Source organism: Triturus cristatus, chromosome 12 (genome assembly GCF_964204655.1).
Source record: "Triturus cristatus chromosome 12, aTriCri1.1, whole genome shotgun sequence".
Taxonomy (NCBI): Eukaryota; Metazoa; Chordata; class Amphibia; order Caudata; family Salamandridae; genus Triturus; species Triturus cristatus.
Window position 1 is genome coordinate 656585796 of NC_140595.1, and position 19261 is coordinate 656605056.

The window sequence follows — 19261 nt, forward strand, 5'->3', positions numbered from 1 at the left end:
CCGCTGACGGGCATCACTTAATGAGGTCAGATGCCCGATTGTGTGGTTCTGCTGGAGGATCCAACTTCACTGTAAAAAAGCTCTGAGCTGGGCAAACCAAGGCATCCTGCTCGCCGAAGCTGCATCCTTGGTGAGCTTGGCAGCTTATCCTGCTCTTTGAGGTTGAAAAATATTCAGCAACCTGAGATGTTTTGATTAAGAATATTCTCCATCCCATCACACCTTAAGTATCCAGATTCCTATTGACAGCTTCTAGGGTGCCCGTGCACAGGTAGCAGCGGGACACCAGCCCAACCACTCTCTTCAGCCAATCACCAACCCATATTCAGTCCCAGCTGCGCAGCTGGGTCTTCTGCTAATACGCTTTTATTTGTCCTTCATCTCTCTGGGTCTGTATCAGGACATCCGGCCTGGGTCTTGACAAACAATAACAAACTCTGGACAGAAGCAAGAGCAGAATCCGAGGCCCCAGTCTTCCTTCAGACAGAGAGCAGCAGGCCTCATCTCCTGCTGGTCTTCTTCCAAGCCCAGTGGTGCTTCGAGTTGAAGGTGCTGAGAGGCCCAAGATACAGTAGTAACTGTGCAGGGGTCTCTGAAGAGCGTTCACCCCTCCCAAGTTATCCTCTTAGACTCTTCCCATATTTCCTGCAGTTCTCCGGATGCCTGGTTAAAGCACCCTCAAATTGCCCGGGTGTAGAAGTTTCCTTGATGGCTAAAGATTACTTCAGCTGCTAGAGCTCTCCTACCTCTCTCCCCACCAGCCCTCCTAATGGGGAAGCAGGAGCCTTTCTCTCCACCTGGGAAATGGCAGTCTCTAAAGGGTCACCCACAAGGAGTGAAACCAGCCTGGCTGGGACCAGTTCAGTTTCAAAGGCAGGTATGTATTTTATTGCTGCCTTCACATAAAACAACTTGAAGTTATTGTTCGTGCTTTGGTATACGTTTGGTATCCGCTTAATCCCGTTCACTCACATTCATAATTTGGTTGAAGTTCTTGTGACCAACCCGGTCTTCCGACCAAGTAACCTCCTGCAAAACAGCTGCACCAGATGGCCCTTTCTCCCCCCTGAGGGGCCCGGATGAGGGCCATAGATACCTCATCTGGTTCATTCTTCACTGGGGAAATAGAATTGCTGTCACTGCCCTAAGAGAGTCTGAAAGGTCCAGTTTATTTGCAGCCATAGTTCAGGCAGAGGTGGGACATTATTCTAAAAGTCATCTTTGTGACATTTGAACTAAAACCTAGGTTACCAAAGAAGTATGCTAGAAAGATGTATTTTCTAGGTAGGATAGTATGTGAATTTATACTTTAAACCGGTTTTTGCAAAAGAGAAGGCCTGCTTCAGTCTGTGCTGTGAGAAGGCACACCTGTGTCATAATTGACAGGTGACATGTATATACATTAAGCACTCAGGCCTTGTGAACGCCAACACACCTCTTACAGGGAGGTAGCTAATGTGAGAAGCCGCTTTTAAACATGTCATAAAGGTTTATTTTGACCGGTGCCTTCGGCAGCTTTCACCTACAACAGCCCAGGGCTGCTGTGGCAGCAACGATACTATGTTTAAAAATATCCCATCTAAGCGGTGCACACCTACACTGCAGCCCACATGCAATGTTAGGCTTTTATGCAACGTGTGCAGTGGTAAAACATTTTACTGTGGCCTTGCCAAAAATCACATAAGGTAATTAGGGTGAGCCAATTAATTGCCATTCACATGTTCTGTGAGGTATTTAGCAATCTCCTATTTCAGAGTTCTACTTCTAGCCAATCCAGGCAAAAATATCTGAGGAGACCTTAAAAAAAACAAAACAAAACAAAAAAAAAAAAAAAAAACACTGTCCTACAGCAAGCAAGAAAAGTATATAAAAAAAAAAACCTTTTTCCTCAATGGAACACTGCCTCGGGCGGGGGCTACCTTTACCCCAGAAAGCTCATAAAATCAAGTCTGTATTTACTCTGCAGGGTCTTCACCCACCTTAAAACAGTTATAAAGACAAAAATATAGAACTCCCAGTTCTGTGATGGCGGCCACTTTTCTACTACAGAACAGAACTGCTTTTATTTCTTGTTTGCGGATAATTTTGTACTGGTTTTGTAAACATATGTATGTTATCTTTTGATGGTAACATGTTTATCTATTATTGCTTCCACATTTATACGTTTGTAAAAAGAAAAATAAATTCGAGGCTTGTTAAGATTTTTTTTAAATTCATTTTTTTTACGTGACTATTGAAGAATGCATTGAACACACTTTATTTAACACACTTTATCCAGCAAAAGGTCTCACAGGAAAGGACACAAGAGCAAGCAAGCAACTGGGCCCTTTCCATGTTGGGGCTCAACCAGGAAGAGGGACACAATATGGATAATCTGTGGCAGAAAACAGGGCGTGTCCGTCTGTGCGCCGATCTGCTCGACTTTTAACCATGTTCACTGTCACATCATCTGAAGAACGTGGACTTAAAAGATTTTTTGGGACATCATAAATGTTTTGCCCCGCCTCTTTTCCCTTCAGATGGAAGGCTGCCAGATTGCAGCACACAGCAAGACTTGTTGCAAACCCTATTTGTGTTGAACTTCTAAACCTCACCCTAGAGTTGTTGCCTGCATCTTTTGAAATGCTCTTTAACTACTGGTTCTGTTGACACCAAAGTAATTCTGGCACATCAGGATTCAACCTCGTTATTCCTGAGAGAGACTCAGCGACATTTGTATATAAATGCGGATACATTGGCTGGGATGAAATGTCAATACAGCTGTGGTGCTGGTCACATGGACAGAGACCGGCTCTGGCCCCCTGGTTCGGGCTGGAATCTATTAACCTTTTTGTTTCCTCTGTACCAACAGCTGGTTCAGCGTAGCCCACCTCCTTCTGGCTAGCCAATTATTGTAGCCTCTTCAACATGTTCAGTACCACCCAAATACCCTTTAAAATTGCATTCTTGACCTTTTTTTTTTTTTTAGCTGCAATGGCACTATAAATGTACCCCTAGGCCGTGGAAGATGTACAATGGATGAAATAGTGCGCACTTGGTGCAAGAAGACAAATTACCCGATGAAACACTGTCAGTGCATTCACAATGCAGCTATAGATCATAGATGCTCTCTTTACCCATCAGTCCTCTGGCCCCCCCGGATAAAAAAAAACCAACGGTCTGGTTGTTATTCATACAGCCTAATGGTGACGGTGCCTGCAGTTTGGGACTGTGAAGTCCCATCGCTAGGTCTCTGTGGGTGCCATATGGTCTCCCTCAAACATACTTCGAGTTGCATCCTGCTTCAAAATAGTTTGTGCAGGGGAGAGAGCTTTCGCCATGTTTGGGACTATGCTATGGACCTGGCTGCCATCAAACGTTCAGGCCACCTTGCGTCATCTGGTGTGCCGCAGGTCGATCCAGGCCTGGAAGCTAGGTTGACTATAACTTTAAGTGGAATATAGTCATAGCTCAAAGAAATCACCACTGTGGAAATCATGTATTTTAAAACAATAATACCAACAATAATACCACTAGGCATGTATACTGGCGGAACAATTCTTAAATTGTAGTAGTTCAAAGAGAATATCAACTTTCTTTCACAACAATATCAGTGGAACCAGACAGAAATAACTAGTTTGGTACTTGGTTTATTAATGAAACGTCTACAGAATCTTGTTTGTAAATGTATCCAGTACATGAAGCTTTAGGTAATCTTTAAGTAAAGTGCCATCTGAGGGCCTGACTGCAAGTTCAGGGCTACATTCGTATAGCTGTTCAAACAGGAGTTTGCACAAGGATCAGTCAGCAGTTGTGGGATAATTATCCCACCCTAGCAGTTTTTCTAGCAGAATAAATCTCCCTAAATTTACTGGAGGAATATGTACAAAATAAAGTTAAAACATGCAAAATCTTTTTTTTTTAAATACCTATTCTGCATGTTATGTTTAATTTCCAAGTTGAAGACCGAGAATACTAGGTATTTACCGCACCCAGTAAACACTTCACCCAGAGTTAATTGCATTTAAAGACCCCATCCTATTCCACACAACTTGTAATCAGATAGCAAATCAGAAATATTTCAGCCCATTTATTTCTCTGCATGGGCATCTAGGTTATGTTTTACAATTATATATGTAATGTTGGTTATTTTATATCAATTTAAATAAAGTCTAATTTTTATTTCTTTTGTGATTTCACTTGGGTCATAATTGATAAAATGTACGTTTGTAGCCCCTTGTCAATATGCCAGTACTCAAACCTGAGCATGTCAGATACTTGTGGAATTTTTATTTGAATAGTAATGCTACACAAGAGCATAAACAGAACTACCATCAAACATGTGAAAGAGAATCACTAGTTTTTTTTAATCTCTTTATTCATTTTCTAATCTTTTCAAGTGCCTATTCCGACAGGCGGCGTAGGCTGTATTTTCAAACTTACCTCCAGCCGAGGTTCAGCGTTGTTGTGCACAGATAAAATGTGGGTGACTCCATTCTTGGCAAGAGTTTCTTTGTCTTCTGAATCTGTTGAGACAGACAGAGGGGTACAGTAAAGAACAGTCTATGCCATGGTTCATAATATCACGAAGGTTTTACGGGTGACCTTTTAAAATTCCAGGGCTTATACAATAATTTAACCTCACATTGAGTAGATCAGCAGTGTGAGGGTGGGTCTCAGTTTCTGGCTTACAACGTAGACTGATAAGACCATGGTAAAGATAATCAGTGGAAGTGTGATCTCCTGTAATTGTGACCGAACAACGCGTGTCTCTAACCTGGGATTTTAAATTTCTGAGAGGTCTCATTAATATCTCGGTAAACTAGGTGGTTGCTGTCTGTTATTACCAAATTATGTTTTCTAAAAATATTTTCCCTCGATTACAGCGAAAAGCATTTCTGTCTTCACGCCAGTGCTATTTCAATTTTCTTTTTTGTGGTTTTCAAAAGAAATGTACTCAAAAGTCATAGATGGTTGGTAATAGGACAGTTTGTTGGTAAAACTTCTGTGGAGACCTAATCGTGCTCCATTAGAAGAAGAGACAGCTGGCTTCCAGTGGAAGGACAGATCCATTTTAAGGAAGTGTGACAGGTCCATTGTGCACTCTATCAAACTGGTCGTTCATCCTATCTGGGGGAAAAAACTGTAGCTTATAATCCCAAAAAGAGAGATAGTCTGGCAAAGTCTCTTCTTTAAAGTGCCTAGCTTTAGGTGAAAAAAGTATAAGTGACCAGGATTTTCACTAATATTTGTGGATTTCCCTACCAGTGTCCATTCAAGCAGAATCATTTCGCTAACCACAGAGGAAAGCTACAAAGGGCTGAATTTTTCAATAACATTTCCATCATTACTCCCGACCAATACCATCCTTTGCACTAACAATCGATGTGTAGCTGTGCACTTACATTACTCAAATAAAATCAAGAAACGTGTACACATATCTCTGATAAGCACGTTCCATGCAGCAGATAATGTTTGTTTATCTTGAGTTTCTAGGCTACCCCCCTCTGTGACTATCCCATCTTGTACAGGGAGGTGACACCACACAGATTTACAGGAGGACTTTCCTAACCTTAACCATAAACCAGGTGAACTGTCATTGGCTGGAATCCACTGGGTTAGGGTTGTGGGAGGGTTGCAGGCTGGAGGTAGGCCAGGGGATCTGCAGCCAATGGTTGCAGTCACTGAGATCCCTGGTCAGGCTGGTAATCAGAGACCAATCACATCAGAGCCGGCAGGTCGATGCAGTTAAACTGCAGGTACACTGGTCTTCAGTGGACATGACCAGGAAGCACAGTAAGTGCACACCGCAGCTCAGGGCAGGCTGAGGTGGAAGACGGGATGTGCCACTGGGGATAGACTATCCTCGACTGTCCGTGAGGGGCAACATTCAATCTCCTCAGCCCACTGCAGCTTGAAAAGAAACAGCTTCTACATTTTAGAAAATCTACCATGCCATAAATAAGGGTTTGTGGGTGATATGGCCTGCCCCAATCAAGGCAGTGGGTAAAATGGTGCCATACAAGGACCTCAAAGAGTTAGCTTAGCAGGGGGGGGGGGGGATGAGTTGAATATATATGAGTACTGGTTTTACCAAACACCTGGCATGGTCAAGTAAGGGAACCAATTCACTCTAATGGGCTCCATTGCAACCCAGATGTCAATGATATATAGCACCCAATTCAGGTGGGCTCCTATGCGGGCCTTGGTGAGTCTGAGCTATGCGAGCCTAGAGATAAAATGAGCAGTATGCCCGTACTGGACAGGGATCTCAGATGGCCTACTGACAACAAGAGGAGAACGGGAGTGGTCTCAGGAGAGGGTGTGATGATCACTTGTTGAAGCTCTGTCAGGAGTTCCCTTCTTCACTGGTTGGTTGCCATCTTTGAACCAACCTGCATCCTTGGGACAACTGCTAACCATCCAACCCATGCTCCCAGATTCACCACAGACCCACAGTTCTATAGCCTGCAACGCAGCCAGTCAGAGAGGCAACTCAGTTCATTCTAACAACACCACAGCAATTGCAAATATTCTACTATCCCAGCACGCTGTGGTTAGTTTGTAAATAAACACAGAAGTCTTGCGGGCCCAAAGTTTCTTAGGAGTCCAGAACCAGAGCAAAAAATGGTGAGTAACTAAAATGATGCGTAGTTGTAATTCCACCTCATCTTTCATGTTCCCACAACCCTATACATATTTTCTCTTTAGCTCATGTTTGCAGGCTATTTTCATTCCTTCTTTTTCCATTTGTCAGTGGTTTCCTATCCTCTTCCTTCTTCTCCCCTTTAGGCCTCTCTCTCACACCTTTTACTATAGTTTTATTTTTTCTTCTTTCTCCCTCACTTGCCTATCTCTCGCTTGCTCAGGGTCTGTCTGACGATGAACTACAAGTCCCGATCTCCAAAATGAGAGCTGGTGCCATCACCTGCCATTTCATCCCCAATTTAAGTTCTGCACCTTCATCAGTGTTAAATAACCAACATAATCTCAACATGGGCAACTGTATGTTGGGGAACGTGCAAGGTATAACTTTTCACACAGACAAATTCTAGTGCCCTAAGACATTGACTCTGGTGTTAATGTGTTTCTTGTGACCAACTTGCGGTTTGTTTAACATAGTTTTGTTAATGAATTTAAGGTAAAGCAAAGTCATTGGTTTTGTTCTGTATCGTTTCTTGTATTTATTCTTTGGAAGTGTCCACCCTAACAGTGCTAGGAAGGAAACGGACGGTTACCCCCTCCGTACTCCGGTCTCTAGAAGCAGGTGCAAACAACCCACTACATAACCCATGGGGCACAGTCGTATCATCAACTTCCATAAAGTCTGGTTAGTTTAGCTGTCTGTCTCAAGAACAGCTACACAGTGGAATTGGTCTCTTTTGGGTTTGACAGCTGCATTTGCAGAAGAGTGCTTCCTCCTCAGTGCTTGCAGAGTTAGAGAACACCTCACAATATTGTAAATGATTAATGTAAACATTTCTCATTTTCAATGTTACTATGCATCTTAGTATGTATTTGAGGAATGTTAGAAACTTGAAGGCGATTTGGAATGTTTGATTTTTTCAGCAGGGATCCACAGTCACTAATATTATGAATTAGATTTGGCATCAATCAGGAGATTATCTCATGGTCAGTGTGAACTGCTTTCCCTGGCTAAGCTAAACTACTCTTGCACCTCTAGTTAGCCATGCAATGCTCTCTAGAACCACATTATTGCTAATGTTATTTGGAAACCCAATTGTGCTCCTCTCCCGCATGGGTCTCAGAACACCTTTGCTGACGCTCTGGGTTTGCTAGTTGCGTGCGCCCTTGCTTCGCCCAAATTACTGACTCCAAGATCTTGATCAGCAGCAATTTTATTTTCTCTGTTCGTCCTCAATGGTACAGTCTCCCATGGGCTTTATCTCCCAGCTTCATATGAGGAATCGATTTAGTGGCAGCCATATTGGAAGTATTTCCCAAAGCCACTTTCCCAAGATTTAAAATCCTCCAGCTCCTCTCCACCAACACCTTCCATTCTGGATTCTTTAACCTCCTGCCTCGGAGGCCATAGCAACATTGAATATCTGCTCTTATCTTGCAAGGTTTTTCAAGATCTATCACTGCTCTCCTCACAATAATCAATTGTGTCCTCTATAAAATGCCATATCACTTTAAAAAAAAAAAGTCTACTCTGTGTAACAAGTCCCACCTAACATATCCATAAGTCCTTCGCAGCAACAAACCCAATACTAAAATAAGACTCCTCTCTGTACAAGCCTAACCTTATTAAAAAGCACAACCTCCTCTGAAAAACAAGGTTCTCCTTAGTAACAAGCCCAACCTCATTTACAAGAGACTATTATAGGAATCAACGTTTTTGGCTGTAATAACTGTGGTCTGGCAACTATCTTAAAGGACCATATCACCCTGTGTCACTGTGAGGTCTTATAAACACCATACTTAGCCCTCAACGACTAACTCAGGTCAAGTGACTGTCATATAGATCCACCTCACTGAACAAGACTTTGATTCTTCCATACGTCAGCACTCAGCCCTACTCCCACCCTCCTCCACTTCTTCATCAGAACTCGGTCATACCCCATCTGCGTCTCAACATTGAGCTGTACCCCTTAGATATTCTCTTCTCTCTGTGCATCCTGTCAACCCTTCTCCCCCTTTAAACTTTAGGGCACAACATCCAACTAAATTCAATACAAACTACCCATCTAATTTATCCAAAAATAGTTTCACATTCTTCAGAAATTGGCTACTGAGAAAGCACCACGAAGCCCTTAGTGATGACACTTATCATAACTTGAAAGCTGGTAACATAACAGGCTTGAAGTTCTTCTCAGACAACATCTAACAATGACACAAACGTTTTAAGAGTGTCCTTATATTTCACAAATTATGGTATATACCACACGGTCATAAACCAAACTCCTTTCCATTACATCTTATTAACGTAACACACTCCGTCTCCATCTTTAATACCAGGATGAGAATGGTACAAGCTTCCAACAACACCCTTGAAAAATTCTTTGGTTTTGAGATGTACGATTGAGAACAGCTAACTCTTGACTGTGATCAGAACTAAACCTCCATCGACCCAGTTACTTTCCCCCCCCCCCCAACACAGATGAGACTGAACTCCACTCTCCCCGTCCTCAGATCTTCTCTAAATTTGTTTCCCAATGTCATCTTCATTGCCAACCCTTCAATGGTGCTCCCTCCACAACTTCTCTATCTAGCTTTTCCTCAGTAGAGACCTCTTCCTGCATGTTCCTTCACCCCAAAACTTTTCCTACTACCTCCTTCCCCTATTTCCCCTTCTCTTACCCCCCCCTTCAACGAACTCTAACTCCGTGGAGAGCTGCCACCTACTCTTGCTGCTCAAGGATAAGAGACAAGAGAACCTTATCCCTAATTCTCCATTGTATGATTTACAACTGCAGCTCTGCAGCCTAACACCGCACTGAGATTCCTAACCCTACCTTAGACCAAACACTTGATCTCAAGATCTTAATGGAGACTTGGCACATGAAGCACTGCAGCCCATCGTGGACCTATTTCTACTACCCAAGTGCTCAATGTTACACCTAAATAATGTGGGAAACATCAGCAGTGGAGTTGCAGTTATTTACCCCAATTCAACTTCCTGCAGGTTTATATCCTCCGACTACCTGGTATCTTCCAATGTCTTTAATTAGTAGTTAAGCTCCATGTCCCCATGCTTACCAGAATACACATCATATACCATCCCCTGGTGACAAATGTATTCATTGAGCAATGCATTGAACACATCACCTTCCAACTCACACTTTCTAACCCCTATCACATATTCGTTGGTGGCTTTAGCTTACACTGGAGCAATCCTAATGATAGTGCCTTTCGTTCTTCGATCTTCTAGAAAAATATGTTGACCCAATAGTAGCTAAAACCCATCCACATAATGGGCCACAGCAGACCTCATAATTTCCAAAGATGACTGTCTCAGTCAGAGACTCAATCACTGTTAACTGGACCTCCACCACTGTTGGACATTCCAAAATCCTAAAAGTTGGATCTGAGGTTTTAGAAATGCTAACTCAACAAACCACCTACAATACCTGATGACATGGATATGAATGTGGCCACTAAATTATTCAACAATAACATATCTGTGGGCATAAACAATATTGCCCAGCTCAGAAAAAAAAGAGAATTAAAAGCAATCTGCACAATGGTATGCTAGAAAACTCCAAAAACAAGAAAAAAAAACTACTCAAAGATTGCGGCTCGTAAAACCCTCAAAGGGCAATCTAGTCCAGAACACCATACAAAATGACACATCCACAAATCAAAATCCTCACTCTTCAGACCTCAAAACATTTTGGTCAAGAACAACGGATAAAAATCCTCAAAGTTGTGAAATCTGCCACTAACCCATAACTTTTGCAAACTCTGGTGACTTTAAAAAGAGATACAAAGAAGGCAGCCAGTTTTTGATATTAAATTTAAAGCCAAAGAAGCATCAACCCATCAGCATCACAGGACCTCACCCAAATCGGGAGCAGAAAATCCCCAACAGCTAGTCTTTCTTCAAAATGATTTCAGAAACCGAACTTCACTACATTATCTCCAACATCAAATCACATCTCCGACTCTCTTCTGGCCAAGTTAATAAAAGAAATGAGCAACGCTGTTGCCCTCATATTGGGCCAAATTCATTAACTTCTTCACTTAAGGAGTTTTTGCGGTCTCACACTGGGTCAAGTTGAAGAAACCTTCTGCCAACCGGAAAGACCAAAACAACTTCCATCCTATCGTAGGCCTGGCATTTCTAGCAAAACTACTGGAATACCTGATCGATGCCTACTAATCTGCCCTGCAGATTCCTATAGCATAGATAATGGCATTCTACAATGTATTAATAATATGAATTGTATTTTAGGCAAAGGAGACTCTAGCATGCTAATTGTACGCGACCTCTTCAGCCTGTGAATTTAGACATGCTTATTCAGACATTAAAGGATTGCAAGGGTTTTGATCACAATGTTTCAACAGATTTCTTTTATCCCCAACCAACTGACTCCAAGTCATCAAAATAGGCAGCGACTCCCTCAGGAGTTCATCTTATCTTCTGCATCTTTCACCCTCTACCTCAAACCTTAGGGCAACATTACCAGAGACTCTGGCTTATCATACCTTCAGTATGTGAAAAATGTACACCTGTACCTGAAGGTTATCACTGGGAAGTACATCACCTTGGTTACAAAAACACTTGTGAAGATCCAAGACTGGATGACCGCCCATCATCTCAAACTCAATGCTGTCAAAATAAAACTCCTCCTCATCGCTTCTCACGCTTGTCTCTCCTTAATCCAGGATTCTATCATCTCTGCCAACTTCCTAAAATTCAATTTGTCACGGATCGAAAATGTCAAATATTGGGGTTGAAATTCATTCTTGACTCATGACCAGACATTTAGAATCATTAACTCCTTAAGCAACAGTGCTAATCACCAGATTGATTTAAGTTACAGATTCAAACAGTTTTTCATAAATCAAGATTTCAGGTTTGTGATCCAAGAACGAGTCCTTTTGACATTGTACTCTGGGGAATCAATCCTTTTAGTCATTCACAAAAAGCACCTTGATCCACTAGAGGTACCCTTACAGTCTGCAACATGCCTAATATAGGGGACTGGTCACTCTCAACAAACCCTCTCCCGACTGTGTGCTCTTTGATAGTGCCCTGTTTATGGTAGAGGCTCTTTCAAACTTGCTTGCCTTGTCCTCAAACGTCTTACTACCCGACAGACAAGTTTACAATTCCCGAAGGATCTTGGCAACTATGCATTTCATTCTCATGTTGGATAATTTTGAGATTTAAAAAAGTACATTCAAATAGTCCTTCTCTGGTTGTGGTCCAATGATATGGAATGCCATGTCATCATCCATCCTTATCTCCTTTGGCACATTCAAACAAGGACTCAAATCCTTTCTCCTAGACCACTACTTGCCGCACCCTTTTCCTAACCACAGACCATACTCGTTTCTTCCAACTGAATTGGATTGGATTCTTGAAAAAATGTACATACTGCTCGATTGTCATTCTTTAATACATGAATTGCTCAGCTAACTATTATTTATTATTTCATTCTTCTATGAATTACCTTACAAAAGTTTGTAAAGTGCTCTGATGCACCGCAACCTTGTCGCAATCTACAGAAAAGTAATAAAGAAACAAATAAAAAAAATATAACTCACCTCTAATATTTCCAAGGTAGAGCCCACCAATAACCTAAAAAGGACAAAGACAGGACAAATTAGACTTCTTGCAAGAGCCTAATGAATAACAGCCTTGGTTGATGAATTTGGAAAACATGCACAGTCCCCGGGGATGACCAGAGAAGAGTACCAAAACCTATAAAAATATTTGTAAAACCTACACAAAACATAAGCATGAGTTGCATTATAGACCCCCTTTTCAGTTGCTAAAAGCCATAAAATTCTGTAGTAAAGCCCTACAAGCTGTTTTGTTCTCAGTGCTTTTGGCATAATTACAAATCATGGATAATTCACAACCTAGTCATTCTCTGATAAGACAAAGGACATGAGCAAGTTTCAATTTCTACTGTTCTTAGGACAGAGCAGTGCAAACCTAGGTTATAAAGTGGGGCATTCATCGCGTACCTGAAGGAGGAAGTACAAAGGCAGATGGCTGTCCAGCATCTCCTCCACCTTTCCCGGGTCTCTGCAGACCCTGGGGAGGCAGGCTGCTTTGAGTGACCGCCTTACACTACTAACAGTATTCTCCCATTGTGGATTATTATTACAAAACATAAAAAAAATAAAACAAATTGACAATTTGGGTAAATTTTAAAACTATGTGATGGTACTGGCGGCACATTCACATGCCTTCTGGACCCCTTGAGCGAGGCTGGGAGCATGCAACACATGCTCAGTGACATGTATCTTATCAGTTTTGAACTCCAACTTTCACCAAATTGCAACTCAATTGGATTGCACCCTGGACATGAACCTCAACATCAACGGACATACTGCCAAAAAAACACAACAGCCTGGTGCCAGTTCTCTCTTCCAGACAAGAATTTCAGAACTGCTGTTCAAACCCTGATACTCTTGCACCTGGCTAGTGAAACAACCGGATTCACGGCCTCCCGGACTCTACACTGGCACCCCTTAAGGGCATCCTACATGCTGCAACACCTCATCCAGGGCCAGAAGGAATATGATCATATCACCCCCATTTTGATGGAACAGCATTGTCTCCCCTTTCTGGCCTGCTTCATCTTCAAAATCAGCTACATCATTTACAAACCAATCACAACCAGCAACCTTGCTTATCTTGCAGACAAGTTCACCATTTCTGGTGCTTCTCAGCACACTTGCAATCAGGACACCAGCAGACTGCAGATTAAGAAGTGTAAAAAAAAAAAAAAAAGGCAGCAGGCTTTTCTCATCTATCCATCCAGGATCTGGATCAACATAACCATTAGGGCTGCCCCAATGCTGCTCAAATTTAGGAAAGAGTTGATAACCCACCTTTTAAAATACACTACATCACAATGCATTAACAGTCTACAAACCAATTTTAATACACAAATGGGTCCCCTTTAGTCTTAGTGCTGTAGTGCGGGACGCTGAGGGCAGGTTCATCATGGTCACTGGCTCTCTGGGAGGACACAGGGTTTCCCTGATGAGCGTTTATGCCCGAACACTGATTCCCCCAAATTCTTTCACAAACTGAATGTTCAACACGGTTTAGTGTCAGGGGTCATGGAGGTGCTGTCAAACTTAGGGTTAAGAAGCAGGTTAAAGTCGCCACCCACTAATAACAGTTGCGGCTCACGCCTTGTGAGCCGCAACTGTTATTAGTGGGTGGCGACTTTAACCTGCTTCTTAACCCTAAGTTTGACAGCACCTCCACGACCCCTGACACTAAACCGTGGGCGCGTCGCGCCCTCCTAGATCTCAGCAAACAATTTTCACTTTTAGATATTTGACGCAAGCTTAATCCCACCCTCACTGATTGCATACACTACTCAGGTCAACACAACACCTGGACCAGAATCGATTATTGGCTACTTTCTCCTGAAGTGGCAGGCTGGTTCGGCACACTTAAGACTCTTCCTCTGACAGATTCCGATCACTCCCCTATTTTACTACATTTGAAAATCCCTCATCCTGAGGGATTTGAGCGGCAATGGCGCTTCCCGAGCCGCACTCTGCATGATGACCTCTTTAAGGCAGAAACACATGAAGCTATCGGTTCAGTGGACTCCTGGGCTGTACTGTGGGAGGGGTTCAAGACATCAGAGGTGTTTGTATTGCCAAGCATGCAGGGGTTCTCAGGGATCTCCGCACCACGCTGTCACGCATTGAGTGAGACATCTTGATCCTAGACTCAACCTCTGTGCAGACCTCTGACTCCGCTTCAGTGGGAAAGCGCATGGCCCTCCTGACTGAATATAGAGACACTGCAGACCGGGAGATATTGTATATGTGTAAATATCACCAGCCAGAAGATATGGGGAGGGTAAAAGGCCTGGCAGAGTGTTAGCGCAGATTCTGCGACCACCGTACAGCACGGCATACATCACTGAACTACGCTCCGCCATTAATCAAACACTCACCTCCACATCGGAAATTCGAGATGAATTTCTAGACTATTACACTGCACTATATACCTCTAAAGCAGGGAGTGATCACACGGCACAGGAAGACTACCTGTCCGAGTTTGCACTAATATACCTAGAGAAGCATATGCAAGACTTTTTAGCTGAACTCATCTCCGTGGCGGATGTCATTCACGTCATCGACACACTACGTGGTTCCACAGCCCCCGGATTAGATGGCTTCATGGACGACTTTTATAAAGAATATAAAGACCTACTTGCCCCGCAGCTGATTGAGGTATAGGCGGAGGCCTTGGAGAAGCAGGTGCTTCCCCCCCATACTTCACGAGCCAGTTATTAAATTACTCCCCAAGCCCGGTAAAGACAACATTATGCAGATCCTACAGGCCATTGTCTCTCCTAAATTTAGACTATAAAATCTTATCCAAAGTCATCGCTAATCGCCTGTCGCAATTAATGGAGTTTATAATATCTCCAGTTCAATCTGTATTTGTGCCCCACTGATCCACTTCTCTGAATCTTAGAACATTATTTGCAGTCCTCCATAGGATTAATCCAGAGATTCCCGTGGCCGCGATCCTTTTGGATGCAGAGAAGGCCTTCGATTCCTTGGAGTGGTGATTTTTTATCTCTGTGATGCACCAAATGGGTTTCCTTGCCACCACAGCTTTATTATACAGCAGCCCCACGGCCCGACTGCCTGAACGGCACGCTTTCTAGACCTTTCTGACTTTCCCGCGGTACCCGTCAGGGGTTCCCTTTATCTCCTCTCTTGTTCATCCTAGCCATGGATCCGCTAATCCGCCATTTTCAGGAGCGCAATCTACAGCGAGGATTACAATTTAACACGGGCCCCCTCCTGGACTCGCTCTACGCAGACAACACAATCCTTTACGTCAGGGACCCCCAGACAAATCTAGTGCCCCTCATCAGAGAAATACTCAGATTTGGTCGTTTTTGTGGCCTAGGTATTAACTGGCACAAGTTAATAATGTTCCCTTTAACCACGGGCACAAGACCATGGGAATGCGAATATCCACTCGAATGGTGCTCAGACTCGGTCAAATATCTGGGGATCCACAACAATTTAGACACCACACAGATCATTCGCTTGAACTATGGGCAGGCAATTAGTACTCTAGAGACTCAGGTGGACAGATGGCTGCGATTGGCCTGGCCAATAGCGGGCCGGGTGGCAATTCTGAAGATGGTGGTACTCCCCAAATTTTTGTACCCATTTAACAACATCCCCATACCCCTCACTGATGGCTTTTTTCGAGCATTGTGGAACCACCTTACGCGATTGGTATGGGGAGGTAAACAGCCAAGTGTTCGTTGGCCTGTGCTCACACTGCCATATGACAGAGGAGGATATGGCGTGCCAGATTTGCAATTGTACTATCTGGTGGCGCATTGCTGCTATGCACACGCATGGTTTCATCCAGACGCAAGAATACCGTATCTTTGGCCTGAAGCGGACCTTGTGCTCCCGGAGCAGTAGTCCACAGTCCTACCCAGGGGCTTCCCCAGGGACCCACATGACATACAAACTATGTCCACCACCAGCTGGGCGTGGGAGAAGCGGAGGCGGCTGATCGGCACTGAGGCGCTATATTCTTCTATCCTTCCTCTCCCGAACGCTCGGTGGTTCCCGATATCAGGCGAACGACTGGTGCAACGCACCTTGACAATGTTCGACATTACCAAAGTTGGAGACCTATATCCAGCGGGGCAGGTCTTCTCACTAGAAGACGATACCTGATACCACGACAGTAGTTTTATGGACAGGTTTGTCATGGGTCGCATTCGGTCAGCTCTACGTTCTACACTACCCATGTCCCCGGTCGAACCAGAGTAATTTCCCCCTCTTACACGATAATTTAAAACACTAACAGGGCACATACAATTTCTAAATTATACAAAGCTTGCACAGGTATACAGCCAGTGAGTGACGCTAAGGTCCACAATGACTGGGAAATAGATTTAGGCCGCCCAATAACGGATGAGAAGCAGCTCAAGTGTTGTGCAGTCAGTAAAGAAGTCTCACTCAATAGTAGGCACAAACTACATCATTTTAAATTCCTACGCCGGGTCTACTTCACCCCTGCTAAAGCACACAGGATAGACCCATCCAGGCCACACACTTTCCTGAAATGCACTGCACCCCATGCTGACTTCGCACACCTTACATGGACCTTTCCTCAGCTGCAGGCTTATTGGGAAGGCATTCATTACACACTAGGGAAAATGGTCAACTTGCCCCTCATTCCAACTCCGGAAGTAGCCTTAATGGGATACGCGGTAAATTTCCCCAAGGGGATCAGGCGGTTCGCTTCACTGGGTCTACTACTGGCGAAAAGAGAGGTTGCGATCCACTGGGGCAGGAGAACAGCGCCTAAAGTGCAAGATTGGCTGAATAGCTTGGCATTTTGCAATGTGAATTCCGAGACATATGCCGGCATTATGCCCTGCTCCTCCTGTCCGAAAGACATATGGGGCCCATTCCGTTCCTGTGTGGAGGTTTCAAAACAAGCCTCTAACTCTCAACCAGACAATGGCATTGTCCCGGAGGGTGTGGGGTGACAAATTATTAATGTGCTAAACGAACTCAGTGTCGGTTACCATTTACAATCTGCCGCAGCCCTGTATATCTGATCGTTGAGGTTAACTGTGTGGGGTCCCTTGCGTTAATGGGGGAACAAAGTTGGAGACGGGAGGTGGCCCTGAGAAAGATGGAGTTACGGCAATACTGTATTTATTACTCTGGCCTGGTCAGAAACAGCATTTATTGGAATTTTAAACTGTATATGTCGATTATGCGACAATGTCTTTGTAATCGTTAGTGAACAAAGTGGCTCAAATGTATCTTTTGGAACAATGTAAAAAAATGGAAAATAAAGTTTCAAAAAAAAAAAAAAAAAAATCTACAAACCAGCCCCCTCTCCTATCACTCGTTGACTTAATGCTTGTCTTTGACCCTGTACATAGCTCCACTGCCTATTGGCTAGGTTTACACTATAGAAATAGCAAATACAAACATATAAAAATGTTTCTCTCTGGAAATTCAGCAATGCATGGGATTAGGGAAAGCACATTTCTTTCTAGTCATTGGCCAAGGCAGGTGAGAACAATGAACGCTTTATCCAGCACAAATATTTTCTGGAATGGAATTTTGACGTAATTACGTATGTGGTAAAAATTGCATTCCATGTGTCATGCTGGGCTTGACAGGTTTCTGTTAAGATGAAAACGAACCTGCTAAGTTGAGGAGAAAAGACTTTGCGCACATTGCAAATGGAGAACATTGAAAACTTCACATAACTTAGCAGGAAACGAAAAAAGTACAGAAATGTTACATCATATGCTTCATACTAGAGGACTGCAATCTACTCTTTACACTGAGCAAGTTTAAAATAAATGAGATTTTCAAAACTTGATTTTTAGATTAACCTGTATTCTTCGATGCCCAACAAACCTACTTGAGAGAACTCAGTTTCCATTGAAAAGAAGCACATTAAAAAAGAGAATTTATTAAGGCTTGAAACACCTAAAGTGAAAATAGTACATTTCAACTAGAATTGAGTACATTATCTTAAAGATGCGACTAAAATTCTTTACCTGGATCCTGAACCACCCAGTCCAACATTACCAACCGGAAAAGCCCGCTAATGATACTGCCAGTAACCAGACATGGGCAGCGGGCACAAGCTGAGCCAGACCAAATCAGACCCATTCCTATGGCATGGAGAAGCATGCAATGCTTCCCTCTGCCAGTCCACATCCCGCTGTGCCTAGGATACCCTACTCATCACCCACCATAGCTAGACCCCCTACTGCCATTTACCACTTACTCAGAGAAGGTGATAGATGGGACAGTAGTTATCCACAGAATCAGGAAATTGGGTGCAGAAAAGAACCCTGCTATTCTAGATCCACATGATTATTCTCAATTCTAGGAAAAATAACTCAAAACTGCACGGTGCAGGGGTGCAAATCCTTGCTGAAATTGGGGATTGGAGTCCTGGTATTATTGGCAGTGCACGGTGCAACTAATAAACGGCCATAATATGTTTGGTGTGCGTAGAACTTCAGAACTGCAGAGATGAATCTGTTGACACCGGTCAAAACCAGGCAACAGGGAAATATATACAAGTTGTCAATCGGTGAACCAGCCTTTTCAACAACTAAAGTTCCCAAGTGACTGAAGCGAAGAGCTAAGTGCTCTTTTAATTGTGGCAGGTTTGCACAAAATGTAGAGCAACACATATAAATGTATAGACTTTAGTTAGTATACATCATGCAGTGATTAATTGGCAACTTTGTTGGCCATTCAAAAATACTTTTCTAGCTTAATCTTGTGGACTCTGAGACCAGCGGGGAAATGGAGCAAAGTATGGGGGATTTTTTGCATTTATTTTTTTATGTGAATTTTAAAACTTCTGGATGGAAGAACAAGAAAAGATTCCTTTAATATTACATCACATTGGTTATAGAGATGATCTTAGTAAATGTACTGAAATGTCCAAATGTTCACGGCAAACATCTCAAACTCTCAATCAGGAGCGTAGCTTGGGGGGGGCGATTGGGGAGTTACACATCCGTAATCAATGTTATTTCTGATAGTCGGGTACAGGTGCTTTCAGTCGGGTATG

The 19261-nt window shown here is 43.2% G+C and overlaps 1 protein-coding gene across 2 annotated transcripts in view; it reads right to left on the reverse strand.

Moving 5' to 3' along the window:
* Positions 1 to 19261, reverse strand: part of LOC146776484 (dual specificity protein phosphatase 22-A-like) — a 230473-nt gene that overhangs the window by 202967 nt on the left and 8245 nt on the right. For both annotated transcript variants that reach the window (XM_085637606.1, XM_085637605.1), the window contains exons 2-3: positions 12217 to 12250; positions 4423 to 4505 (exon numbers count right to left, since the gene is read on the reverse strand). In XM_085637606.1, coding sequence (XP_085493732.1) covers positions 4423 to 4505; positions 12217 to 12250 — 117 coding nt within the window. The remainder of the gene's footprint in view (positions 1 to 4422; positions 4506 to 12216; positions 12251 to 19261) is intronic.